Here is a 27619-nt window from a genome sequence, read left to right as displayed (position 1 = left end):
AGCTCTCCATCACTAAATATTACGACATACAAGTGTTGTCTCCATTACAGATATATATCTATATAACAAAATAGGGTGGTGTCGGACCAACCACACCTCCCCCTAACCTTTGGATTAATTTTATGACATGGAGGATCTAAAAGATGATGGGGTGTGTGCAACTTTGTTAAGTCACTCCATAACCATTTGGTCAACAAAGGCTACATGGGCTGGGCTTTTAACATTGGGCCCTTTACACTTTGTGAATGGACACTATAACTATTTGGGATGGGCCTTTTATGTTAGGCCTTTTTACACTTTTTGGGCTTTTTAAGTTGGTGGACTTGGGCTGGGTTTTTGCTCAGATTACAGATATATGGATGATTGAGGCGCAACCATGTGCCGCACGGCACGGGCAAATACTAGTATATATATAAGCACAACCATCGCTATTACGTGAACCACTGCCAACCACAATTATCAATGCCAGTGCTCCCACTTGCTGATGAACCCCACTTATCATTTTCATTGTACTTATGATGTTTAAATTCTTGGAATCATTTTCCATTAAAATTTTCGATGCACTCTTGTCTCTTATTTCTTTCTATCCCGAAGCAAAAATAGAAATAGAAAACGTGTGGGAGTTGTTATGATGCAACTCAAGACAAATAAAGAGAAAGTAATTCAAGCCACGTGGACGGACATAATTAAGCGTAGGTTTAAAGCGCGATCTGGCGTTGAAAGAAAGCAGACCTCTCCCCAACCACTTTTTTCTTACTCCTGTTTTCTCTCGTTCACATCTCTCTCTCTCGACCCAAAACCCAAACGCCTCTGCGGCGGCGGCGAATATGGTAACACTCTCTCTCTCTCTTTCTCTCTCTACATCTTCACTCTGATCTTTCTAGTCTTTGCTTTCCGATCTTTGGTTTTATGTATATTTACAGGCGTTACCAAATCAGCAAACAGTTGAATACCCAAGTTTCAAGCTTGTAATTGTTGGTGATGGTGGGACAGGTAAATTTTTAATTTTTTGAAGTATTGACTTAGGGTTTAGTTGTTAAAGTTTTGATTTTTATACTTTGTTTTGTTTGTTTAGTGTTTGATATTTTGGAACTTTGAGCAAGTGATGCAACTTGCATGATAATCAGATTTTGGATTTTTGTTGTTCTAAACTTCTAATGCTACTGTTGAAAGTTGTTTTGGATAGAATATTTTATGAACCTTATTAGTTGATGTTATTTCTAGTTTGATTTTCTTGTTTAACAATAGAAAATCTGATAATGATACAGGCCAAATTTTTTTTTTTTTTTTTTTTTTTTTTAAAGTATTGTGTGCCTCACTTCAATCGGGCGTGTGCCGCGACTTGTGCCTTGAGACTAAGGCACGAAGAAAGTGTTGCGCCTTAAAGCCTTGACTATGCTAATGCTACCTAAAAGTCTTTACACATCATGATTTTTCGGTCATATTTATATATAAAAAGAAAGGTAGTTGATATTGCCTACTTAATGTTGCATTGCGCTAACAATGGAAAAGAAAAAAAAAACCTAGTCTCAAAAGAAAACCTACAAACATCATTTTTTTTTCTCAGTATAACCTCCCACACCTCTGTCTTTTCACAAAGGACAAACCAAGCCAAAAACAGAGGACAAACCAAGCCAAGAGAAGAAGAGAAAGTAAGTGAGAGAGGTCAAGATACAAACAACATGTCTTCTCTATGAGATTTGATATCAGATTTAGTGTCTAGAATGATGGGAATGGTTATATTAACTCCACCTTATAGTGATTCCAAAGTTATTCGACTCTTAAAAGTTTACCTACGAGATGAATTACATGGCTAATTTTTTTGTAGAGATATACATCACATGATTAAGAACACTTTCACAAAAACAAAAAATCAGTTCAATTAAATATGTTTAATCTTGTCAAAAGTTGTTATGAATTTAAAAAAATCAGGGGCATTAGATAACTTAATAACATTCTAAACGATTTTTGATAATGTTGTAGATCTTTAAATGAACTGATTTTTTGTGAGGATGATCTATATTGTGTGGAGAACATCTCTACTAAAAATCCGTTTCTAATTCATTGTATTTAGTGGTGGAGTAATTTTGGAGTCACTTTAAATGGAGTTCATATAACCATCCCCTAGAATGATAGTGCATGTTGATATAATACTTGGAGAAGACATGTTTGTTTTTGTTTCTTGGCTCTTGACTTTCTCTATTATTTTCTTTTTTGTTGTTTACTTTGTTCTCACTCTAATGCTCTCTTGTGAATACATCTAAAAGAGTGTTTTACTCACTAACCCAATTTACCACCATCGACTCTCTTTTCACACACTATCTGAAACTCACCCACTTCACTCCCCTCGCCAAATGTCTCGCTACAGACTCCGACAACTTTGTCCACTTCACTTGAAATCCGACGTCATCTATGATTTATTAATTTTTTCGATATTTTGTTGAAATATCAATAAAAGTGGTATGTTTGAATTTTGAACTTTGAACCAACTGAAAACCATTGTTCTCTTGAAAATTTTGTCACGTCTTTTTTGTTTGATTAATTGATTCTCGCGAAAAGTTAAAATGACCAATGAGAATGATGAAGGAGCTTGTTATGGCTGGGGATTTTCACTTTGTGTGTAACATTCACTACTACATGCCAGTTCCGAATTCCCAACTATATTATTACTACATGTTTTTTTAACCTTGAGAGTTATTTTCAATCTCTGCTCCTTGCACATTCGAACACTTCACATGACCAAACACACTCAAACATTCAACATAGAGTCTCATTTTCAAGTCATTAAATCTAGTTTGGCAAACTTCTTTACACTATAATAAAAATCTTTTGGATCCTATACAAAAGGTGTGTTTTCATTCTTTAATCTTTCATATGTAAATAACAAAACAATCAATCAAATCTGAATTTATAAAAGCCTTGTAAGTAGATAGGTGTTTCCTGGCTTTAAAGCCTCAAACCAAGAAAACCACCTCCAACTATGGAACCACTCAACTATCTATCACTGAAAAACTTCTTAATCTAAATAACTAAATTGAAAAAAGATTATTAAAATACAATTAAATCTGAAAAGAACCTCAAACGCATTTATTGATTCTCATTTGGAGGTCTCATTAAGTTGTGCCTCGCCTCTATCATGCTGAGGGTGTGTGTGTTTTTTTTTTTTTTTTTTGGTTATCCCATTATTATTTTCTGTTGAAGAAAATCCTATTTACAACATCAACTGGCAAAGCATACGTTGGATCTATGGTTTTTAACTCGCTATATTCAAGAAGTGATAGCCTTGCATTAACAGAAGCACAAAAACATATTAGAAAATTTGAGGCACAAAAAGATATTATTAATTAACTTGGTTTACTAAATAAACTAAGCTCACAAATGAGTTCAAGCTTATTTGTTAATTTTAAGTAAACACTAAAACACTTTCTTGGAAGTGTAAATTTCTTCATTCAAAGCCTATCCACTATATTGTGCACTATAGAACTCTATGGTTTTTTTATCATATAGCTAGGAAACGAAGAATCTGCTAAAATTCTCGCCTGTGGATTGTACAATATGATTGCTACCTAAAAGTCTTTACACATTATGATTTTTCTGTCTTATAATTATATATAAAAAGAAAGGTAGTTGACATTGTCACTCCTACTTGATGTTGCATTGCACTACAAATGGAAAAGAATGAAAAACCTACTGGGTCTCAAATGGAAACCAACAAACATCATTTTTTTTCTCCGTATAACCTCCCACAACTCTGTCTTTTCACTGAGGACAAACCAAGGACAAACCAAGCCAAGAACGGAAGAAAAAGTAAACGAAAGAGCTCAAGAAACAAACATGTCTTCTCTATGAGATTTGGTGTCTAGAATGATAGTGCATCTTGATATAATACTTGGGGAAGACATGTTTGTTTCGTTCCTCAGCTTCAGCTCTCTTTATTACTTTCCTTTCTGTTGTTTACTTGGTTTGTTCTCACTCCAATGCTCTCTTGTGAATAACATCCAAAAGGGTGTTTTACTCACTAACCCAACTTACCCCCATCGATTCTCTTTTCACTCGCGTTCTCTGAAACTCACCCACTTCCCTCCCCTCGCCAGATGTGTCACTGCAGACTTTGACTACTTTGCCCACTTCACTTGAAATCCGACGTCATCTATGCTATATTAAAATTTTCATAATAAAAAGGGAAAGATAGAACACACTTGGGCAAAAAGGAAAAAGACACGCGAGTTTTTCATACCTGCCACACCAAAATAAATGTGGTAAACATTAACGGCATCATCTAGCCTATCTGAAATTCTTCTATTGTCTTTGTCTTGCGTTTGTGACAACCAAAACCATTAACTCAATTGCTTCAAAAGAGAAAATGGTGGCAAGTTCAATTTCACACTCACCATTAAAGATAAAATTATTGTTTGAAACTATAGAATGGTTAATATAATGATATATCAGTAGCAACCTCAGAGTCAAGGATGAACTTTGCAAGCTTCCCCTTGTCTATCCAATGAATTCTGTCGATCAAGATCAAGCTAGATAGTACCCACCATGAGTAACTGACTTGAACAAATACAAATGAATCACCACAAGAAAGCGATGGAATGACAATGCAAAGGCTCGCTTCAGAAAACCTATATCAGGAAGTTTCTTAGGATGCCTATTTAATCCTCCAGATTGAATTTGTCATTCACATAACCACCACCCTAGAAGATCCTTGTTACTATAGTGTAAAGAACCCGTTATAGCAAGGGCACCGACACAGCAGAATACTACAGTTAAAATGGTTAAATCTTATTAAATTTCCTACTTAATTCAAATGCTTGGATGTTTATATACTTGTGTCAATAATGTCATGCAACAGATCCGTAGGTGGCTGCTCTGTATCACATGTTGCGAGTAAAACTATCTTACATAACACCAAAGTCCCGGGATTATTGTGACAATAATTATATATCAATCCCACATAAGCATAAAACTAAGCATACATAATGCACATACATAACATATTAATTAGTGTAGCTATGTCACTTTAGTTATGTAAAGTTTTGATAAATGTAAAACTCGGTTTCCTAATGTTGCACATCATTCAATGTTAATTGTTAACTAACAACATGAGGTGTATTTAGATTCGTGTCAACAATTTCTTCCCCACTCAATCCACTATTGTTTAGCCAAATTGTAAAACATAACAGTGCAAACTTTTCTTTACAATTGCTGCTCTCTTATTTACCAACAAGTTTGGAAAAACTTTTTGAGATGCAAATTCAGGTACAACATCGCAGTTTTAAGTTGGCCTCAAAGTTATCAGTAGATTTTTTCTTCTTTGTCAAGGATTTTGATGGTGGGGTTACCTACAAGTCCTTCCAATCCCTCTTTTAAGTTGAAATCTCACAGGAAAATGTTTCCAAACTTTCAAAACTAACAAGTATAACCATTAACCTAAAGTTAGCTATTTACTCTTGAATTGCTCAAGCTTGAAGGAAATAGCAAATTAAATACGGACCCTTTAATGCAACAAATAGGACATCAAATCTCAGTTCCAAAAGTAAGGAATATTATATTTAGGGAGCAAAAGTTGGACCATTGAGTGGCATCTAACTTGTCTAGTCTTCAAAGCGCTAAAATGCAAGATACATTCTATAACTAAATATAAAAAAGTTTAAAGATACAAAGTTCTGATGAAGAAAGCCATGCAACATACTTTGCCCTGCATGAGATTCCCCACCAGGAGTGCATCCAAATCCGCCAACTAAGTGTGGACTTCGCAATGTTAATTTCATCCAATCGATGCAATAGTGCGAGTGCATATTGCAGTATAAGAGAACCTAAGTTGTGAGTAGGAGTTAAACAAATTATAAGGTTGTATTATGGTTGGGGAGGGGGATGCTTTAAGGAAATAAAATCAGAAAGAAAGAAAAGCAGAATAAATACCGAGTATCAACTTTGCCCCACATATCTCCTGAAAATGATCCATCATAATTCTGTAGCTCAAAAATCTAACATTTGTATGATGGGAAACAAGGACTTAATGCGACAGATCCTTCCATCAAATGCTCACACAAGTTCAACAAAATTTAGCATGAATGTCTTTAAATATCTGTTCCATTCATCACAGTTGCCTTTTTTTTCCTTTTTTACCAACAGATTGGACTTACAATTAGAAAATTGTGAATTGCTGGGAGCATAAGGCTAATTATTTTCAGAAAGGCTCATATCACATATGAACTTTACAAAAAACATCTTTTTCATCTGGGAAATATTATTATCAAAATAAAGTAGAAATTTGTTATCCAAGATGTGTTCACAGTTACCGTGGTCATGGATACTATTAAGTGTATCCATCTTCAACAAATTTGAAGACATTATAATTGTAGTATGTATATGTTCATACATTGTTTCACACTTCTCAAAATCACTGACCAAAGGATACATTTTGATATCTTATCAATGTCAAGAACATGTAACTTGTCAAAGAGCTAGAACTTGAACAACACCAAGGGTGTAAAGAACGTGCTGTGCATGGCCAATGTTACCTGCAAAGCCTCCTGCACAAATTTATGGAGTTAACCTATATCCATTATTCACAACAGTAACCACCTCTTCAAATAGTTTTTTCATTTTGCTTGGTAAAAGTAGAATAAATTTAATAAAAACATACTAACTCTAGGGAATTATGATACTTCCAGAAGTTATATGATTTAGCACTTTTTATAAACCACATTCTATAACATTCGTTTTCTATATTCACGTGCCTTCCTTGCTTTCTAGCGAATTAGAAACAAACATGGAATGTGAGTTGACAAACCTGATTCATTTTGGCATTGCAAGAGCCAAGAAATAATTTTATCTTGATCCACAGTTTCCAACTTTTCCAAAAGTTCCAATGTTGTTAAGCCTCAATATGCATCATTCATCATTAATTGTTCCATGACTATTGATTCAAAACTAATTTTTTTCTGTAAAAATATTTCATCCAAACTTATATTACAAGTATACAACTAATCAACAAATGGGGAGGGTTTTATGAAATCTAAATTTGACCAATTTTTTCGGAATACTAAACATGAACTTATAAGCTTTAGAGATTTGGACATAAAACTTATTCATTAGAAGGGTGTGTTAAAATTTCAAACCTTTTCAACTGAGAAAATATACTGAACATGTTTCTCCACTTCTAGCTCTCTATAATTGAATTCTATATCTTAAAAATCAAAACAATGACAAAAATAAACGCTTTTCAGTGAAAGAGAAGAAAACTTTGTGACGAAGCTTTGATGAAGTGTGTAACTAAACAGAAAAAAAAATGGATATAGAAATTTTGAAAAGTTGAAATTAGGAAGAAAGTCACTGGAAAAGGAAGATCTAATCTCAACAGTTTAAACTGATTTTGAGATTTGAGACATCGGTCCCACCGCCTTTTAAGGCTTTTTAAGATTTGATTGAGATGGGCTGGGCTTCTTAACAAATCCAATTTTAACCTAAGGTTGGATTGCGCAAGAGAATGTGAGATTAAATAGCTGATGAAAAACAGTTAGTGTTAGGCTTCTTTTAATATTATTTTTGTGCTCCGGCAAAAGTGTTTCAAGTTTAATTGTTGTAGTTTTTCAATAATGGAACTATTTTTTAAGTGAAAATATAATAAATTAAGTGACTAATGAGATCATTATAAATAGTTGGATGTAATACAAACTTTGTGTAAATGTCTAAAATTATCCTTTTGGATTATTAAGACATTACACCGTGTTAAGACTTAGTTCTTAAGTTAAGATAAAGAAAATGGATGGTTTTTTTATTATTCTTAATGGCTGTTTTTCATAAGGATGAAGATGCCTACATATCTAGTCCGTTGTATTGGGAGTAGTAGTGAAATGTGAATTATCATTAACTCATATTGGGATCAACAATCAAATTAGAATCAAGCCACACTTAGTGTTTGAGGGTGACTTTTGTAGGCATTGAGGGTGCACATCAGATGCTGCAACACGTGTACTGATGAGTACAGATGTACGGTCGAGATGAATGGTATGTTTTCACAAAGGGGGTATGTGGGTAGTAGATATGGGTGTTATTTGAGCTGGCATAGAGTGTAATGATGGTGAATGGTTGTAATGGTATAGTGGAAAGGAGACTTAAAGATAATGCTAGTAATGATGATGGTGTTAGGTGATGATGTCTTCTAACTAATCAGGATTTGATTTTGATGGTCTATGAGCAAATGGAAACTCTATAAGGCAGTCTGAGATGATAATGAAACAATCTTCATATCATATCAGATGAGTTGCTCATTTGAAATAGACTTTTAATAAGAGATCTTATTAGGAAGGAGGAAGGATGAAACCTAAGAGGTGAATGAACTCATACGAGACAAGGGTAATCCTAACCCTAGAACATCCTAATTTCTCCTATATAAAGATACCAATAATGCCATACTCATGAACTATGTAATATAGGGTTGATTTTTGTTAAAAAGAATACGTAGGCATCCATTACTGGCTCAACCCCAAACTCGCGATCATCTCTAATCCATTGCTATTGTTCTTTGGGTTAACTACTCCCAACCCAACTAGATGAGCCAATTAGGATTTTCTCCTACTAGATGGGAAATTAGGGTCCCATCCCCCTAATACACACAAAAAAAATGTCATATTGATTGTGTTATTTTTTGTTGTGTGTATTTGGGAGGGGGGGGGGGGGGTATTTTTCATCCCACTTGACAAGTGATATGAAGATTTAATACTCAGTAATCTTTCGTGATGTGTTGTTACCTTAGTTGAGAGTTAATTTTTTTGGTAACCACCAAGATGAAATATCGTAAGATTTGGGATAATTGGGAGGTGGTTTTGCTGAATATAGGAAAACTAAAAGAGTTTTAATTTACTAAGACCTCCTTAAATGCTTAATTCCTATTAGTTGAACAATTGGGATAGCTTTTTTTAGGATAACAAAACCGGACTCGTCTAGAGGCGGTAAACTCACGTGATTGACACAAACCACAATAGTCACGTAACACGAGTTCAAGCACTCCCCAACTTAATATGGTAGTCTTTGCTCTTCACAGGAGTCCATGGGCTCGTGACCATCAAACACTAACGAAAAATCCCCCTACAGTTGTGGTTCATTAGACATCCCACCAGACATGTGATATGCACAAGACTCACGGGCAATGACTCCTTCAGTATAACGCGACCCTAGACATATGGATATCTATCGCACTCATAGACGACTCCAAACACTCACCATATCTGAAGACTTGCATCAACAACGACAGCACCAGGGATTCGTCACTCGACTCCACATAGTGACATCATCACCTACCACTGTTATTATTACTAGTGTTTCAACCAAATATGATCAAATCACTGAGTGGTGGCGAAAAAGATTAAGAACGTAGAAAAGTAGTGAAAAGCGATGGTGATCGAGAGAATAATGAGTGTATTTTTCGGTTGCCTATGTGTTCAAATTATCGATGGGATCAAGTCTCAAGAACGTAGTTCTGTATGAAAAATAGTTTGGTATGTATATAGGTAGAGTAGAGACTTCTTATAGCTCAAGTATTTTTATAATTGAATTATAATTGACTATAACTCTTAATTGATAATTATCTATTTGATAACAAACGTATCTGGACATAAATTAATGTACGTAAGTGGCAAGCCATGTGGCTAAGGTTCAGCCATAGACACATGAGTTACTAGGCCTGTACATCAATCTATGGTATTGCAAATTGGGCTTTAGCCCTATTAATTGAGCGAATAAGGATGAGACCCCTACCAATGGATGTTTGCCACGTGGGTGAGGGTTGAAACAACTAGCAGTTTCCATAAGTCTCATTTCCGCCGTAATACATGAACCATTACAACCACTCACTATCGTTACATCCTATGCCAACTCAAATAAGAGCATCTTTAGGAGAGAAACCAAGAAAACACCAAATTTTTTAACCAAACCAAACACCAAACCAAAAAAACACTAACCAACTTCAGGAGAAATGTCAAATATTCGACATCAAATTACGTGGTTTTGGATAAATCGTGCCGTGTAGCCCATGCGACTTTCTCAAAACTGCGCCACTGAAGCCCATCTTAAAAGCCCAAGCCCACGTGGTTTTCTTCTTTTTTCTCTTTCCAAATCTCGTGTTGTGCGGTTTATGCAAACCCGCAAAACCGCGTGATTGAAGCCCACACTCTAGCCCAAGCCCATGCGGTGTTAAAAAAACTGCGCGGTTTTTCCAAAACAACTAAAACTGCACGAGAGATTTGATACAACACCAAAGCTGGAACCAAATTTTGGCCGATTTGGTGTTTGGTTTGGTGTTTTCATCAACATGTGTCTCTTTTGAAGATGAAAAAACACCAAATTATTGGAAATTTGGTATTTGATGCTAAGATAGTATCTCACCTAAAGATGCTCTAACACCTATAGCTACTACCCACATACCCCTTTTGTGGAAACATACTACTCATCTCGACTGCACATCTGTACTTATCAGTACACGTATTGTATATGGTGTGCACCCTCAATGCTTATAAAAGTCACCCTCAAAATCTCAAAAACTACGTGTGGTTTGATTCTAATTTGATTGTTGATCCCAATCTGAGTAAATAATAACTCATATTTCACTACTACTCCCAATACACTGACTGGATATGTAGGCATCATCATCTTCCTTATGAAGCGTAGCCATTAAGAATAAAAAAAATCATCCCTTTCCTTCATCTTAACTTAAAAGCCAAGTCTCAACAAGTTGTAATGTCCTAATAATCCAAAAAGATAATTTTAGACATTTACATGAAATTTGTATTATATTAGTATATACAACTATGTATAATGCTCTTATTAGTCACTCAATTTATTATATTTTCACTTGAAAAATAGTTCAATTATTGAAAAACTACATTAATTAAACTTGGAACACTTTTGCCGGAGTACAAAAATTATATTGAAAGAAACTCAACACTAAGTGGCTTTCGTCAGTTATTTGGTCTGACATTCTCTTGCGCAATCCAGCCCAAGGTTGAAATTGGATTTGTTAAGAAGCCCGGTCCATATCGATCAAATATTAAAAAGCCTTAAAAGGCGGTTGTACCGCTGTCTCAAATATCAAAGTCAGTTTAAACGGTTGAGATTAGATCTTCCTTTTCTAGTATCTTTCCTCCAAACTTCAACTGTTAAAAAAAATTTCTCCATCCATTTTTTTCTCTGTTTAGTTACACAAACACACACTTCATCAAAGTTTCGTCACCAAGCTTTATTCTCTTTCACTGGAAAGTGCTTATTTTTGTCATTGTTTTGATTTTTAAGAGGTGGAATTCAATTATGGGGAGCTTGAAGTGGAGAAACATGTTCAGTACATTCTCTCAGTTGAAAAGGTTTGAGATTTTAACACACCCTTTTAATGAATAAGTTTTATGTCCAAACCTCTAAGCTTATAAGTTTATGTTTAGTATTTCGAAGAAATTGGTCAAATTTTGATTTCGGACAACCCACCCCTTTTGTTGATTAGTTGTATACTTGTAATATAAGTTTTGATGAATTTTTTTTACAGAAAAAAGATAGTTTTGAATCAGTAGTGATGGAACATTTAAGGATGAATGGTGCGTATTGGGGTTTAACAACATTGGATCTTTTGGGAAAGCTGGAAACTGTAGATCAAGATAAAGTTATTTCTTGGCTCTTGCAATGCCAAGATGAATCAGGTTTGTTAACTCATATTCCATGTTTGATTCTAATTCGTTAGGATAGCAATGAAGGCACGTGGATATAGAAAACGAATGTTATGGAATGTGGTTTATAAAAAGTGCTAAATCATATAACTTCTTTCTGAAAGTATCATAGTTCCCTAGAGTTGGTATGTTTTTATTAAATTTATTCTACTTTTACCAAGCAAAAGGAAAAGACTATTTGAAGTATTAAATTAATTTCTAGAGGTGGTTACGGGTGTGAATAATGGATATAGGTTAACTCTATAAATTCGTGCAGGTGGCTTTGCAGGTAACATTGGCCATGATCCGCACGTTCTTTACACCCTTAGTGCTGTTCAAGTTCTAGCTCTTTTTGACAAGTTACATGTTCTTGACATTGATAAGGTATCAAAATGTATCCTTTGGTCAGTGGGTTTGAGAAGTGTGAAACAATGTCTGAACATATACATATTACAATTATAATGTCTTCAAATTCATTGAAGATGGATACACTTAACAGTATCCATGACCACGTAACTGTGAACATGTGAACACATCTTGAATAACTAGTTTCTACTTTATTTTGATAATAATATTTCCCAGATGAAAGAGGTTTCTTGTATAGTTCATATGTGATTTGAGCCTTTTTGAAAATATTTATCATGACTTATGCTATCAGCTATTCACAATTTTCTTTTTGTAAGTCCAATCTGTTGGTAAAAAGAGAAAAAAAGACAACTGTGATGAATGGAACAGATATTTAAAGACATATTCATGCTGAATTTGGTTGAACTTGTGTGAGCATTTTGTGGAAGGATCTGTTGCATCAAGTTATTGATTCCCTTCATACAAATGTTAGATATTTCTGGGCTACAGAATAATGATGGATCATTTTCAGGGGATATATGGGGTGAAGTTGATACTCGGTATTTACTGTGCTTTTCTTTCTTTCTTTTTGGTTTTATTTCCTTGAAGCATCCCCCTCCCCAACCATAATACAAACTTATAATTTGTCTAACTCCTACTCACAACTTAGGTTCTCTTATACTGCAATATGCTCTCTCGCATTATTGCATCGTTTGGATGAAATTAACATTGCGAAGGCGGTGGACTACATTGTTAGCTGTCAAAACTTAGATGGCGGATTTGGATGCACTCCTGGTGGGGAATCTCATGCGGGGCAAAGTATGTTGCATAACTTTTTTCATCAGAACTTTGTATCTTTAAACTTTTTTATATTTAGTGCTAGAATGTATCTTGCATTTGCTACTTTGAAGACCAAACAAGTTAGATGCCACTCAAAGGTCCAACTTCTGCTCCTTAAGTATAATATTCTTTACTTTTGGAACTGAGATTTGATGTTCTATTTGCTGCATTAAAGGGCCTGTATTTAATTTGCTATTTCCTTTAAGTTTGAGCAATTCAAGTTTGCTATTTAATTAGCTAACTTTAGGTTCATTATTCTACTTGTTAGTTTTGCAAGTTTGGAAACATTTTTCTGTGAGAGTTTGGAAGGACTTGTAGGTAACCCCACTTTCAAAATCCTTTACAAAGAAGAAGAAATCTACTGATAATTTTGAGGCCAACTTAAAACTGCAATGCTATACCTGAATTTGCATTTCAAGAAGTTTTTCCAAACCTGTAGGTAAATAAGAGAGCAGCAATTGTAGAGAAAGGTTAGCACCGTTATGTTTTACAATTTGGCTAAACCATGGTAGATTGAGTGGGGAAGAAATTGTTGGCACAAATCTAGTTACACCTCATGTTGTTAGTTAACAATTAACATTAAATGATGTGCAATATTAGGAAACTGAGTTTTACATGATCAAAACTTTATAACTAAAGTGACATACCTACACTCATTAATATGTTATGTATGTACATCATGAATGCTTAGTTTTATGCCTATGTGGGATTGATATATAATTATTGTCACAATAATCCTGTGAACTTTGGTGTTATGTAAGATAGTTTTACTCGCAACATGTTATACAGAGCAGCCACCTACGGATCTGCTGCATGACATTATTGACATAAGTATATAAACATCCAAACATTTGAATTAAGTTGGGAATTTAGTGAGATTTAACCATTTTAACTGCAGTATTCTGCTGTGTCGGTGCCCTTGCTATAACGGGTTCTTTACACTATATTGACAAGGATCTTCTAGGGTGGTGGTTATGTGAACGACAAGTTCAATCTGGAGGATTGAATGGGCGTCCTGAGAAACTTCCTGATGTAGGTTTTCTGAAGTGAGCCTTTGCATTGTCATCCCATCGCTTTCTTGTGGTGATTCATTTGTATTTGTTCAGGTCTGCTACTCATGGTGGGTACTATCTAGCTTAATCTTGATCGACAGAGTTCATTGGATAGACAAGGGGAAGGTTGCAAAGTTCATCCTTGACTCTCAGGTTGCTACTGATATATCATTATATTAACCATTCTATAGTTTCAAGCAATAATTTTATCTTTAATGATGAGTATGTGATATTGAACTTGTCACCATTTTCTCTTTTGAAGTTAATGTTTTTGGTTGTCACAAATGCAGGACAAAGACAATGGAGGAATTTCAGATAGGCCAGATGACGCCGTTGATGTTTACCACACTTATTTTGGTGTGGCAGGTATGTAAAACTCGCGTGTCTTTTTCCTTTTTGCCCAAGTGTGTTGTATCTTTCCTTTTTTAGTATGAAAAATTTAATAGATCATAAATGACGTTGGATTTCAAGTGAAGTGGACAAAGCAATCAGAGTCTGTAGCGACACATCTGGCGAGGGGAGGGAAGTGGGTGAGTTTCAGGGAGAGCGCGTGTGAGAAGAAAGTTGATGGGGGTAGGTTGGGTTAGTGAGTAAAACACCTTTTTGGATGTTATTCACAAGAGAACATTGGAGTGAGAACAAACCAAGTAAACAACAGAAAGGAAAGTAATAAAGAAAGCTGAGGAACGGAAGCAAACATGTCTTCCCCAAGTATTATATCAAGATGCACTATCATTCTAGACCAAATCTTATATCAAATCTCATAGAGAAGACATGTTTGTTTCTTGAGCTCTTTCGTTTACTTTCTTTTATGTTCTTGACTCGGTTTGTCCTCATTGAAAAGACAGAGTTGTGGGAGGTTATACGGAGAAAAAAATGGTGTTTGTTGGTTTTCGTTTGAGACTCTGTAGGTTTTCCTTTTCTTTTCCATTTGTAGTGCAATGCAACATCAAGTAGGAGTGACAATGTCAACTACATTTCTTTTTACATATAAATATAAGACAGAAAAATCATAATGTGTAAAGATTTTTAGGTAGCAGTCTTATTGTACAGTCCACAGGTGAGAATTTTAGCAGATTCTTCGTTTCCTAGCTATATGATAAAAGACCATGGAGTTCTATAGTGCACAATGTAGTGGATAGGCTTTGAATGAAGAAATTTACACTTCAAGAAAGTGTTTTAGTGTTTACTTAAAATTAGCAAACAAGCTTGAACTCATTTGTGAGCTTAGGTTATTTAGTAAACAAAGTTAGTTAATAAGATCTTTTTGTGCCTCATATTTTGTAATATGTTTTTGTGCTTCTATCAATGCAGGACTATCACTTCTTGAATATAGTGGGTTAAAAGCTATAGATCCAGCGTATTCTCTGCCAGTTGATGTTGTAAATAGAATTTTCTTCAGCAGAAAATGATAATGGGATAACCATGTATTAAAAAAAAAATAAAAAAATCCTAGGCATGATAAAGGCGAGGCACAACTTAATGAGACCTCCAAATGAGCATTAATAAATGCGTTTGAGGATTTTTTCAGTTTTAATTTTTTTTTAATAATCGTTTTTTAATTTTTTAATTTAGTTATTTAGATTAGGAAGTTTTTCAGTGATAGGTAGTTGAGTGGTTCCATAGTTGGAGGTGGTTTTCTTGGTTTGAGGCTTTTGAGCCAGGAAAAACCTATCTACTTACAAGGCTTTTATAAATTCAGATTTGATTGATTGTTTTGTTATTTACATGTAAAAGATTAAAGAATGAAAACACACCTTTTGTATGGGATCTAAAAGATTTATATTATAGTGTAAAGATGTTTGCAAAACTGGATTTAATGACTTGAAAATGACTGTATGTAGAATGTTTGAGTGTGTTTTGTCATGTGGAGTGTTCGAGTATGCAAGGAGCAGAGATTGAAGATGATTCTCAAGGTTAAAAGAGCATGTAGTAATAATATAGTTGGGAATTCGGGACTGGCATGCAGTAGTGAATGTTACGTGCAACCAAGTGAAGATCCCCAGCCATAACAAGCTTTCATCGTTCTCATTGGTCGTTTTAATTTTTGGCGAGCATCAATCAATCGAACAAAAAAGACGTGACAAAATCTTCAAGAGAATAATGGTTTTCAGTTGGTTCTAAGTTCAAAGTTCAAACATATTGCTTTTATTGATATTTTATCAAAATGCCGATATATTTCAACATTGGTGACGTAACAATATCTGAACTTGTCCTTCAAAAAACAAGGCTAGATCTTAAAAAACTTCCCCGTAATGGATGCATCATCATCAAGCTCGTGGTCATGTGCATTGGTGTCGATGTCACCCTACACCTTCTCCGCCCTTGGTATTGCAATCTCTATTGGTGTTTCAATCTTGGTTGCTGCTTTGTATAATTTTTTTTTTTTTAGTTTTGTCAATTTTTTTTTTTTTACCTGATTTTGTTTTTCCTCTTAAATTTTTGGTGAATTAATATTATTATTATTAGGGGGATATATATAACTGAAAGTAGTTTAATTGGTGCTGCAATTAAAGCTCCTTGAATCACTTCCAAGAATCTCATCAGGTATAATATTTATTTGGCAACTTTTCTTTTTATTGAATTAGTTTGATTGATTGGTTTAAATTGGCATGTTCACCTATATTAGTTTTACTGTTTTAGTCATGACTCTGGAATAGTCATACTATAGATGAGAGGCAAAACTGAATGCTAGCAATACATTAAAATGAAAATTTGACAATGGCTCGCTTCCAATGTTTCCATATAGAAAGAAAAGCTGATTTAGAACTGTACTGTAAAAAAGAATGGAAGAGCATCCTTGAGAGTCTTCAGTGGTGTAAGCAGGGCATTTCCTTAGGGTGGGATGAGAATTAGCTCGTTGGAGGACATCATGATTTTAGAATCAGTAAACCATGTATACTATCTTTTTTTCTTTTTCTTCTTCTTCTTCTTGTGGTTTTAGGTTTCTTTTCATATATAGAGTTGCTTGACTTGACTAGTATATTCTGTGTACATAAATTTAAACATCTTTTCTTTTTCAGTTTTACACTTTTACCAGGAAAGCACTAAATTGGATTTGTGATTTCGTATATTGCCTATCGTGTTTAATATTTGGCAATGAATCAATGGCAAACTCATATTTAACGTGTGATTGTAGTAGGTGCCTAGAGCCACGAACACATGCATGAGTTTTATTGTCTTCAAAATAAGTCTAGTTCTAATATGAAGATGTTGGTTGGATGTCATCTATGGTCTTATCTTCTCAATGATTTAACTTTAAAATAAGTATCCCTTTGTTTTCAGTGTAATTTTCTGCGAGGCTGCTGCAATATATGGTGTTATTGTGGCAATCATCCCCAAACAAAGCTTGAAAGTGTGCCTGCATCCCAAATATATGCACCCGAATCTCTCAGAGCTGGATATTCAATGTTTGCCTCAGGAATCATCGTGGGCTTTGCAAACTTTGTCTGCGGGTGTGTTACTGCCCTTGCCGCCTTCTTTGAGAACTTCGTTCTGAAAGGGAGAACGTCTATTTATTCACCTTTTTGTTTCCCCCATTTGGTAACAGGTTGTGTGTGGGAATAATTGGAAGCAACTGTGCACTGTCGGATGCCCAAAATTCCTCACTTTTCGTGAAGATTCTAGTGATTGAGATCTTTGGTAGTGCGCTAGGATTATTTGGAGTGATAGTGGAATAATCATATGTCAGCCCAAGCGACATGGCCGTCAAAGATAGCATAAAATCACTACTAGTAAGCGGTGTCCTCGTGTCTCAAGTCCCGACTGTTCTTCTAACAGATATCCCAACTATATGCTGCTCATTGGGAGACTACTCAAACAATAGGTTATAAGATAGATGTACCAGTTCTGTGGTTAAACATTCACTGTTAATGTTAATCTGTTATATTATTTGATTATTCATGATATTCTACTTCCTTTTGTTTCCAATAAATAGTTTGTTTAAGACTGTTTATAGTAAAAATGGAGGTAGGTGAAGGAGTATGCGATGTAAGATCCAGAGATACAATCAGATGGTTCTCCTAGATGAAGTAACTCTTCACTTTTTGAGAGTTCAAGATTATCTGTTAAAATTGATGTGTTAATTTGGCTAGGACGCAATTTCTGTAATAAAATTCCCTCCAAAAGAAGCATTCCTAAATACCATAGTTCTTTTCAAACGCAACCTTAAATCCTTAATATACTTGCTACTGAAAGGGCAATATGACCATTACTATTTAAAGGGCCGTCAAAATGTCAAATACAAAGGTGGGGGAATCGGTGCCTGTTGTGTCATGGTGTCTTACTATTTCTATTTTGGGTGCAAGGATTCTGAATCCCAACTCTACTTTTAGGACTTAGTTTTCAAACGTTACGTTTGTCAACAATTGTAAACAGCTTCTTTTCACCGTTAATTGAAGACTACTTTCTAAGTTTTTATGGCGGGTGATTTAATTCAAAGGTTAATTCAAAGAATGGTTTTTAAGAATAGAGCTGGTGAGTTTCAGCTCTACACATGATACACCTGTTATCCCAATTATGAGCATGTAAGTAACAAAAATGATAGCAGACACGACTTTATTTTCAAAGTTGGCACCTAATATTCTGATTACTTCCTTTCTTATATTTACTTGGATTCTTATGTGATTTGAAAACTCAACAGAAACATTAGATAGTAAGGAATAGGCGTAAACGATTAATATTGTAGGCTTATAGAGGGTGGAATTTTATGTATATCAAGAGGAGGCCTGGGAATAGAACATAAGTGAGAGATACCTAGAAGTGTGAGGGAGAATCTCAACACTCCCGTTAGCAGATCAATCCTCGATGAAACTAACAGAAGTGGTCATACTTTCTTCAACTACATTTGGGAGACCTGAACTAGTGACCTCTTATAAAAAAACAAACTGCTTTGATAACACGTTAAACCATTATAGAAAACATGGTATCAGAGTTTTAGTTTTAGCTAGGACCTGATTTAGTATTGGGGTTAACGAGTATTACCCCCAGATGAGCCAATTAGGATTCCCCCTACCAGGACATTAACTGCAGTTTTTTCATTAATAATTTGCTATTATTGAACATATTGTTGCATGAGGCTTGCTCGAGTGTCCTTGTCCAATGTATTTATATATAAGATGTTGGAATTTTTTTGTGTATTTCTAAATACTAGTGTGTGTGCAAAGTGGAGGAGATGAACAAAGGGTGTTCTCTCCACTTTAGTGCATAGTAGATAGTCCCACATTGGTTATCCACCACATCGGGTAGGTCTCGGGCTTGGGCTTACTATTGTGGGTAGTGGTTTGACCAATAGCCTAAACTTGTTTTGCTTTTTTCTTGAGCAGCAAGTTTCAGTGTTCTATTAGGAGTTGGTCTCTCTTCCTTATTTGTTTAGGAGACCAACCTAACATCTATAAATAGGACTGTGAGTCTATAGAGGGAATTGACTTTATCAGAAACTCAACTCAGAGAAACAGAAACTCAAACCAATCCTTTTCTTCTTCTCTTCTTCCAGTAGCCGCCAGAGAGAGTTATATTACTGTTCTAGAGGGTAGTCTGTTATAGTACAAAGTCAGACTGCTGTTAACCATTGAATCCTGTGAGGAAGACGCCACTGCTGCCTTTCTGCACCACTGGAAGGGGCGAAATCTTTCCTTAAGGACAACCTACTCCGCGCCTTGGTTATTCCTAGTTACTGCTGTCCTTGTCTCTTCATTGCTACTGTTGTCTACTGTTCCTTCTGTTCTACTTTAGTTGCTGTTTCAATACAAATATTCTATCAATCTTAAGGAAATAATTTCGTAGTAAAACAAAGGAGAGTGCTTTAATACGGCAATCAAAAGATAAGTCTTTTACTTTGAGTTATTGTTTGTGTTATTGGGTTATGACTTTAGAAATTTTCTAATAATTTCGTTTTTGTTAAGGAAACTAATTAAAGATTGAATATTTATTGATCTTTTGTGGTTTATCAAACCATATATGATTGTAGACCTTTCTCCTACGTTTGTGGGAGTCAAATATGAGATTTCTATCAAGAAAAACGTCAAAGTTCGTTTTTTTGACAGCTGCGTCATTCGTTACGGAAACTGCTGTAACTTTCAGCTCAGAGCTCGGTTTTGCAATCCGCTTCTTGTGTTGGATAGATGATTCAAAGATCTTTCCAATGGTATAAGGCTTAATACCCAATTCGTCCTGAGCTGGTTCAGAATTACAGTTATTTTGAACTGTTTTTCTAGAAAGAGGAAAATATGGTAATCCGGTTTTTCAATCGGTTAGGTATCGTATTCTTTCACTCTTTGTAATTCTTTTGGTTTGATTATATGGTGATATTCTTGCCTTGAGTTGCATGCTAGTTTTTCTTAGGAGGGAAATCCCTAAGCTTAAACTTCTTTAATAACCTAGTCAACAAATTATACATGTTTATCACTAAGATATTAATTGGTTTGACTAGAAGTAGTTTGAGATTAATTTTCTTTGGACATATGTAGAAGTATGTAGATGGTCTAAGAGAGACCTTAAGATAGTTAATATCAACCACACTCAAATCTTGGATAGTAATTATAATGTATTCAATGCATAATTGCTTATCTGTATTGAGTGTACGTATTGTTAGACGATGGTTATAATTGTACTGTTGTGAAAATACATGTTAGATGAAGTAACTTGTAACTTGTAGTATATGTTAAAGTTGTATAACATACTAGTTTTGGATATTAATCATCATGGATTTACTTTGAACTTGATCAATGATAGTTTATTGGTAAAAATTTTCTAGTTTAAGACATTAATGGGTTGAGCCATTAGATGTTGTGGTAATACTTGAGGTCTTGTCGATAGGGTATCCTATCTTGCTTGAGTTCATGTAAGGAGAGGAGGTGGAGTCCTTAGTTGTTTTGCATATTCAGTGGCTAGATTTGCTTAATATCGTATACATTTTGTTGTGAAGGGTACAATTAAAGTTTACTTTTCCTGAACCTATGATATGATATTAACCATGTTTTGCATGAATGCATTATTTAACTTTGACATGAAGCTTAACCATGTCATATATTATTAAGTAATGAGTATCGTTGTCTACGAGAGAAAACAATATGAGAAACAATCAATGTCCTCCTAAACCTAATTTAGTCAAGGAGATGTAAGGTTATGGATTGTCTTCTTTGACAATATCCTCCAGTGACTATTTTAGACAAGGAGATGTAACGCTCGTGGATTGTCTTATTAGGCATTATTCTCCTATGACAATGAATAAATAGCCAAGGTGATGTACAAGTGCGTGAATTGTCTCTCTATGTAAGTTGGAATGTTGAATGATGAAAAGAAGAATGATAATGATATTATCTTGGGTAAAACCTTTTTCATCTAATTCTTCTATTCTTTAAAATTCATTTGGATCAATTGTGGATTTCCTTTCATATAGATAGAATGAACATAATATGACTATGTTTAATATGACCTATAATCATAGACTTGAGTAAAGTATATTCTTGTCATAAGAGTGCATATTATTGTTGTTGTTTCTTTTATTGTTTGTAGCGGCATACTATGTCTTGCATGTAAGTTTGATTAGGTTGAGTAACCATTGAACTGTGGGGGGTTGTGACCCATATGCATGACACTGTTTTACCAAAGTTTACCTCACAAGATAACTGAAAAAACACTGAACTACAAAGTATGGAAAGGTCTTGGGCCTATCCAAAATGCTTCAAAATGTGTGTGTGTGTGTGTGGGGGGGTGTCTTGCCAAGGCTATCTTCTATCTAATAAAAAGCAATGGTGTGGGGCCCGCAGGGCCTCCATCCAATGGTTGTTATTATGCTTTCTTACATTCAATACTCGGATCTACTGGATCTTCTTTCCTCATATTCTTGAAGCAAAACATCTATGCCCTATTCTTCTTCCTGCCGCCGTCACTCCCTCACCAACTGCTGAGCACCAACCACCAGTAGCCGTGCCTCCACAGCCAATGCTTCATCTTTGTTAGGTTCCACAAGGGTCCCCAATGCCTTCAAAATGTCTTTCTCAAAGAATGTAAGAAAACCGAAAGCACGAAATTTTTCTCCCATCTGCTTTTCCAATAAATCCCGTACACTCTATAAGCCAGCAAGAGTGTGCTCAAAAGGTTCTATCACCTTAGTTGCTTACCACTTTCAGAGGCAACTCTGCTCGCACAAACCAACAAGAGGCAACTCTGCTCGCACAACGCACAAAGGAATTTCCTCAAAAGGTTATTACCTGATTGCGCCACTCCTTTTTTTTTTTTTTTTTTTTTTTGAGCTCACTCTCAATGGCTAAAGCAAAGAATACCTTCCAGACTTTATCGAAGTCAATGTCTACCAAATGTTTTTGGATACCGACGTTCAAAATTAGTTCCTGATATTTATTTCAATAATTTCTTTTTTGAGATGCTATGTATATACAATTCATTTTTAATTTAATGTAGTTTTTAATTTATCTTACTATGAGGTTATACTGAGATATGTCAATTGCAGAAAGCTGGAATGTCCGACGCACTTCAAAAGGTCTTGTTCATGCCTTCTTTGCACAACGGTTGACATCTAAGGTAATTAGTTGGTTCACTGCCATTTATTGCATTGGTTTAGTCTCTTTTCTCTTTCGTTCTCTAATACATACTTCATTTTATTTTCTGTGCTGGAATGTAGTATGGATTGAATTATTCTTTTCAATTTTTATTCATCTAATTATCTAATGTTTGTTTTGTATAGGTTAGGTTCCTGGTGTTACTGATGTTGGACTCAAACCAAGGCAGATAAAGAAAGTTGCTGTGATTGGTGGAGGCCTAATGGGTTCTAGAATTGCTACAGCTCTTCACCTGAGCAACATATCAGTTGTTCTTAACAAAATCAATCTTGATTATCTGCAGAAAGGGATGAAAACATTACAAGGTTCTTATCTCAGACTTCAGTAAACAGGCTTCCCTTTTTCAGGGCCGAGATATTACATAGATTACGGGAGAAAAAACTTGCATAACGAGGAAAACGATTCAGGCTAAAGCAAACATTTGCTATTCAGGCTAAAGCAAATGTTTTTTCCTTTCTTTTACTTTTATATACATGTGTCATGATCAAGAACATACCCAACAAATTCACGTATGAGTTTACTCAATTTGTCTGTTTTTCTTGTTTAATCTGGGAGAGATTGGTTAGTGTTTTATGGTTAGTGTTGATGTGTTTATATACACTTTTACTTTTATATACACTTTTATATACATGGGAGAGATTGTTGTAGGGTTTTATGGTTAGTGTTGATGTGGTTAAAAAGAGCTACTGTCTTTTTCCTTCAAATGGATCGGATGGGTCTCTTTCTTTTTTTTTTTTTTTTTTTCAATCTCCCTTTTGAAAAGGTTTCGCCAGCTTTCAATCTGAGATCTCTTGGTTCCATTTTCCCTTGAAGGTTAATATTTTTTAGTGTCATTTTTCTTTTGCTCAAATTCAAAACACTTGTGTTTTTTCATTTTTTGTTTTGGTGTAAAGTTGGGGTTGGGGCGGGGAATGGGGAAGATGACCTCCACTACCCCACTACTTTTATATATGTGGCATAGACCAACATATCGATATATCCGATATATCCGATATATATCGGTATTTTGGTACACCGACATCGATATTTCCGATATATATCTACCAAATATATAACTTTTTTTCCCGATATATATCGGAATTTCCGATATAAAACTTTATGTCGCCGAGATAATTGATATGTCCGATATTTACGATATATATCGTTTGACTTTTTGACCATTTTTTAATATAAATCCGATATTTCCAATATATTTCCGATATATCCGATATTTCTGATATTTTAAATAGTTTGGACTGGTCACAAAAAAATAGATATATTCGATATATATCGGTTTTTGGGTACACCGATATATTAACCGATATCGATATTTTGGTCCTTGATATGTGGTCCTTTCGGCTTTTAGGCTCCTCCCACTTACAATGTTGACTTGTACAAGATTCAAAAATCACCAGGATTTTTAGAGAAACTTCTATCCTTCAAAAATGCATGAGGATATTGGATTGTCTTCCAAATGCTCTTCTTTGGGGTCCACCTTCTTTTAAACTCGAACAAATGGCAGTAATTTTTTGTCTAGCTTGAAGATTAGATTGACTTTTGAGTATAGTAATCAAAGTTCTACTATACTATGTGTATGCTGAAATGTTAAAGGCAATGTTAAATATGTATGTATCCCTTATAGAGTGGACTTCCAACTAATAATTATTCGGAAAATATTATTTAACGTAATGTGTGATTATTTTGTTTTCCTAATTTATTTTGTTTTATCAAACCTGTTCAATCCTTTGTAGTTTGGGACTTCAGCTCATTATGCTCACCGGTTCTCCAAAAAGTCTCATGGGCGCATAGGAGCTAGAGTTGGAAGGTAAGCAAGGAAACCTTTTAGAACCTTTAAACGGTCAACATTTATGTTAGTTCTCCTAAAGTTTGAAATGTATTTTTTTTGTCTTTGGTTAAAAAAAATGAAACTTTGAGTTGGAGAAAAGCAAAATAAGAGCAGATGACACCCTGAATAGTGTCCCGTGTGTAGTTATATGTTTTTAGTACTCAATTTAGTCGTATTTTAAATGTGTTAATTCTATTGTTTTAAAATATAGGGGGTTAGATGTCACTCAATTAATATAAGTAAAACTTTTTCTTTCTTATGGAGGGAAAATTTTCCACCAGAAGCGATGTGACAGTTGAAATTTAAAAGCAGGAGAGAAACAGTAATTCCTGATGGGTCAGGTTATGATGAAGCAACTTACATGGGATGTTGATGGACTTTTTCCTGAAAAATTTGCCCGGGCTTAAGCCCAAGTGCCAACTAGCCTACATTAATTGAGCTTACAACCGATGGAGTCCAGGTGCGCCTGTTCTATATAAGTTAAGAAGCTTACCCTGTGGAGGAATGTGACCGTGGGTTTGGATAGGGGCCACAGTAATTCCACTCTACTCCTTGGGGGTGTCTCATGGTGGAGACATAGGTGTTAACACTATTCGATTGCAATATAAGAGATGATGGTTATGAACAAGAAAATTCTTTTCGTTTATCTATGATTGTTCCGGATAGAACATGTACTAATCAATTTACTGATTTAGTGTGTTTTTAAGTTGCCTTTAGGTTTTGATTAAGCTGATCAAGTACATAATCACTGCTGCTTTGTCTTTTTTTTAGGCACCATTTTTTGTTGCAGATTTTCCTCTCAATGGTATGTTATCCCTACCCATCCTTTTTATGTTTGTTTCTACAGATTTTATTGAGTATCTAGCTATTTCTATTTGTTTCTACAGGATCCCATAGATAAGGGTAAACGTCCAATGGACCCTTATAAGGACCTTTGCAAGAAAAACAATAATTATGTTCCAGTTCAAGATGGACTCTACTTTCAGCTACCTACTCCTCAACGACCTGCTCGCTCCCAGGTATTACAATCAACAATATACGTTATTGATAACTTATATTAACACTCTTATTGGTTTCACATCATGTTTTTGAACTCTCTTTCAAATATTTATAGCTTCCTATGCAACCAATTCTTGACAAAGTAAAATGCCCTATGGACTCCTTTAAGGAACCTTCAAACCAAAACAAACATGTCTTTGTTGCCCCCCAAGATAGGCTCAATCTTCAACCGCCTCTTGGCTTCCAGGTATTTCTTGCTTGCATTGTCTTATGCTAAGTTGCATTGCCTTATTTATTTTTCTACACTGTTGCTTATGTATATTGCATTGTCTTATTTCTTCTTTTGCTTTATAAATGTGCAACGCCCATCAGATAGTGTTCTTCTATCTCATCTCCCGCCATCCGGTTCTCCTGTAAGATGAGCTTTAATTAAAATGTAATGCTATAATTGCTCATGCATTGTCCAAAAGGTGTTTTTGTACACTATAATTGTAGTAAATTCACTACAGTTTAATGCCTGCTTATATGTATACTATTTACCCACTAACTGTGTTGCATGTGGTCATCCATCTATTCATTTATAATTTGCTTTTGTTTTTGGGTCTTCGATCACTTATTATCCTTGACTACTTTATTCATATATTTACATTCCACTAATACTAACTGCCATATTTGCTATTTGGTTGATTATACTTATAATTAGGTGCAGATAACAAATAGAATGCTAGGACAGCGTGCTCGAAGGGAAAGAGAGAGGAGCACTAAACTAATTGGCAACTCAAACTTCACCATCCAAGGTGCACAAGTAGTCACACGTCATGTCATTGACCACCAACTAATGGGTTCAACATTGAATGGCTCTCCTTCACTTCCACAGACTCCACTTCAAATACTTCTCCCGCCATCCGGTTCTCATGTAAGATGAGCTTTAATTAAAATAATACTATGATTTCTCATGCATTGTCCAAAAGGTGTTTTTGTACACTATAATTGTAGTAAATTCACTACTATTTAATAACTTCCATTTAATGCCTGCTTAATTATATGTATAATATTTACCTACCAATTGTGTTGCATGTGGTCATCCATCAATTCATTTATAATTTGCCTTTGAGTCTTCGATCATTCATTACCTTTCACTACTTTCTTCATATCTTTACATTTCACGTTTTCTAATTTTAATACTAACTGCCATCTTTGCTATTATCCATGCATTCCTCTTTCTCCCAATCTATTCGGTTGATTATACTTATAATTAGGTGCAGATAACAAATAGAATACTAGGACAGCGTGCTCGAAGGGAAAGAGAAAGGAGCACTAAACTAATTGGCAGCACAAACTTCACCATCCAAGGTGCACAAGGTTCAACATTGAATGGTTCTCATTCACTTCCACAAACTCCATTTCAAGCTGACAAGCATCAAACACATAATAGTCCAGTTACACCTCATGCAACACCATACCGACGTCTTTCTTCTTCAGAGTCTCTTTGGAAATCTCTATCATTCCTTAATCCCGTAAGGCTATTTACGCTCCCCGAAAAACGTGTCACATCAAGTACCCATGCTGATTCATCGGATCAAAACAACACGTGAGTACTTCACTTAGCGGTTTTCCTTAATCAAAATCTATATATAACTCACCTGTGCAAGTTTCATTGCAATACATGTATCTCTTCTGCTTCCTCATCCTTACCTCATGCAATTCCACATTCAACCAATGAGAATTTTGTACCAACACCGTCTCACCAAAATGCAAGGTTAGTACATGGTTTATTACATCTTTCTCTTGGTTCTTTGTGGTTTGGTTACCATAAGATCCTACCTAACATCACAAGTTTCTTCGTAGTACGCGTAACTGCAGGTCTTCTACCTCATCCTTTGTCCATCCAATATCACATTCGACAAATGCAGCTTCTGCATCATAATCAACTAACCAAAATTCGCGGTATAGTTCTTCACACTTATTGAAATTGGAATACCAAAAAAATGGCACCTTTGTCTAAATATATATAATTATTTCTCTTGTAGACAACAACCATTTGGGGATCCTACACAATATTGTGAGGAGGTTCACAATAATGGTTTTGACCATCCAATTTCTGCTAATAATGCTGACATAAGTGATGATGAAGACGAAGTTGACAATATTGTTTCTAACCATTTGATTGAACAAGGAAGACACTCCTTGGGGAGAATGGATGTTCAGTGTCCATTTTGTAGTGCACTCCATTGGATGGATGAACGGCTAAAAGATTCATCATTATCACGTCCTCGATTCGGG

At 35.1% G+C, this 27619-nt stretch overlaps 1 protein-coding gene and 1 long non-coding RNA gene across 2 annotated transcripts; both read left to right on the top strand.

Moving 5' to 3' along the window:
* Positions 1-580: 580 nt before the first annotated feature.
* Positions 581-17867, top strand: LOC147521771 (geranylgeranyl transferase type-2 subunit beta 1-like). The gene is made up of 14 exons (XM_086586285.1): positions 581-830; positions 924-993; positions 11296-11363; positions 11540-11690; positions 11974-12090; positions 12535-12601; positions 12712-12860; positions 13780-13913; positions 13988-14086; positions 14224-14299; positions 15248-16261; positions 16403-16480; positions 17219-17388; positions 17484-17867. The coding sequence occupies exons 1-11, from the start codon at positions 828-830 to the stop codon at positions 15343-15345; spliced, it is 1032 nt and encodes a 343-aa protein (XP_086442411.1). The 5' UTR covers positions 581-827; the 3' UTR covers positions 15346-16261; positions 16403-16480; positions 17219-17388; positions 17484-17867.
* Positions 17868-24239: 6372 nt separating this feature from the next.
* On the top strand, positions 24240-25356 carry LOC147521770 (uncharacterized). Its single transcript, XR_015194526.1, has 3 exons — positions 24240-24316; positions 25109-25142; positions 25225-25356. It is a non-coding gene; the product is annotated as an uncharacterized LOC147521770 (long non-coding RNA).
* Positions 25357-27619: the final 2263 nt, after the last annotated feature.

The sequence above is a fragment of the Coptis chinensis genome, chromosome 1, assembly GCF_015680905.1.
Source record: "Coptis chinensis isolate HL-2020 chromosome 1, ASM1568090v1, whole genome shotgun sequence".
NCBI classification, from domain to species: domain Eukaryota; kingdom Viridiplantae; phylum Streptophyta; class Magnoliopsida; order Ranunculales; family Ranunculaceae; genus Coptis; species Coptis chinensis.
This window is presented reverse-complemented; position numbering and strand designations above follow the sequence as displayed.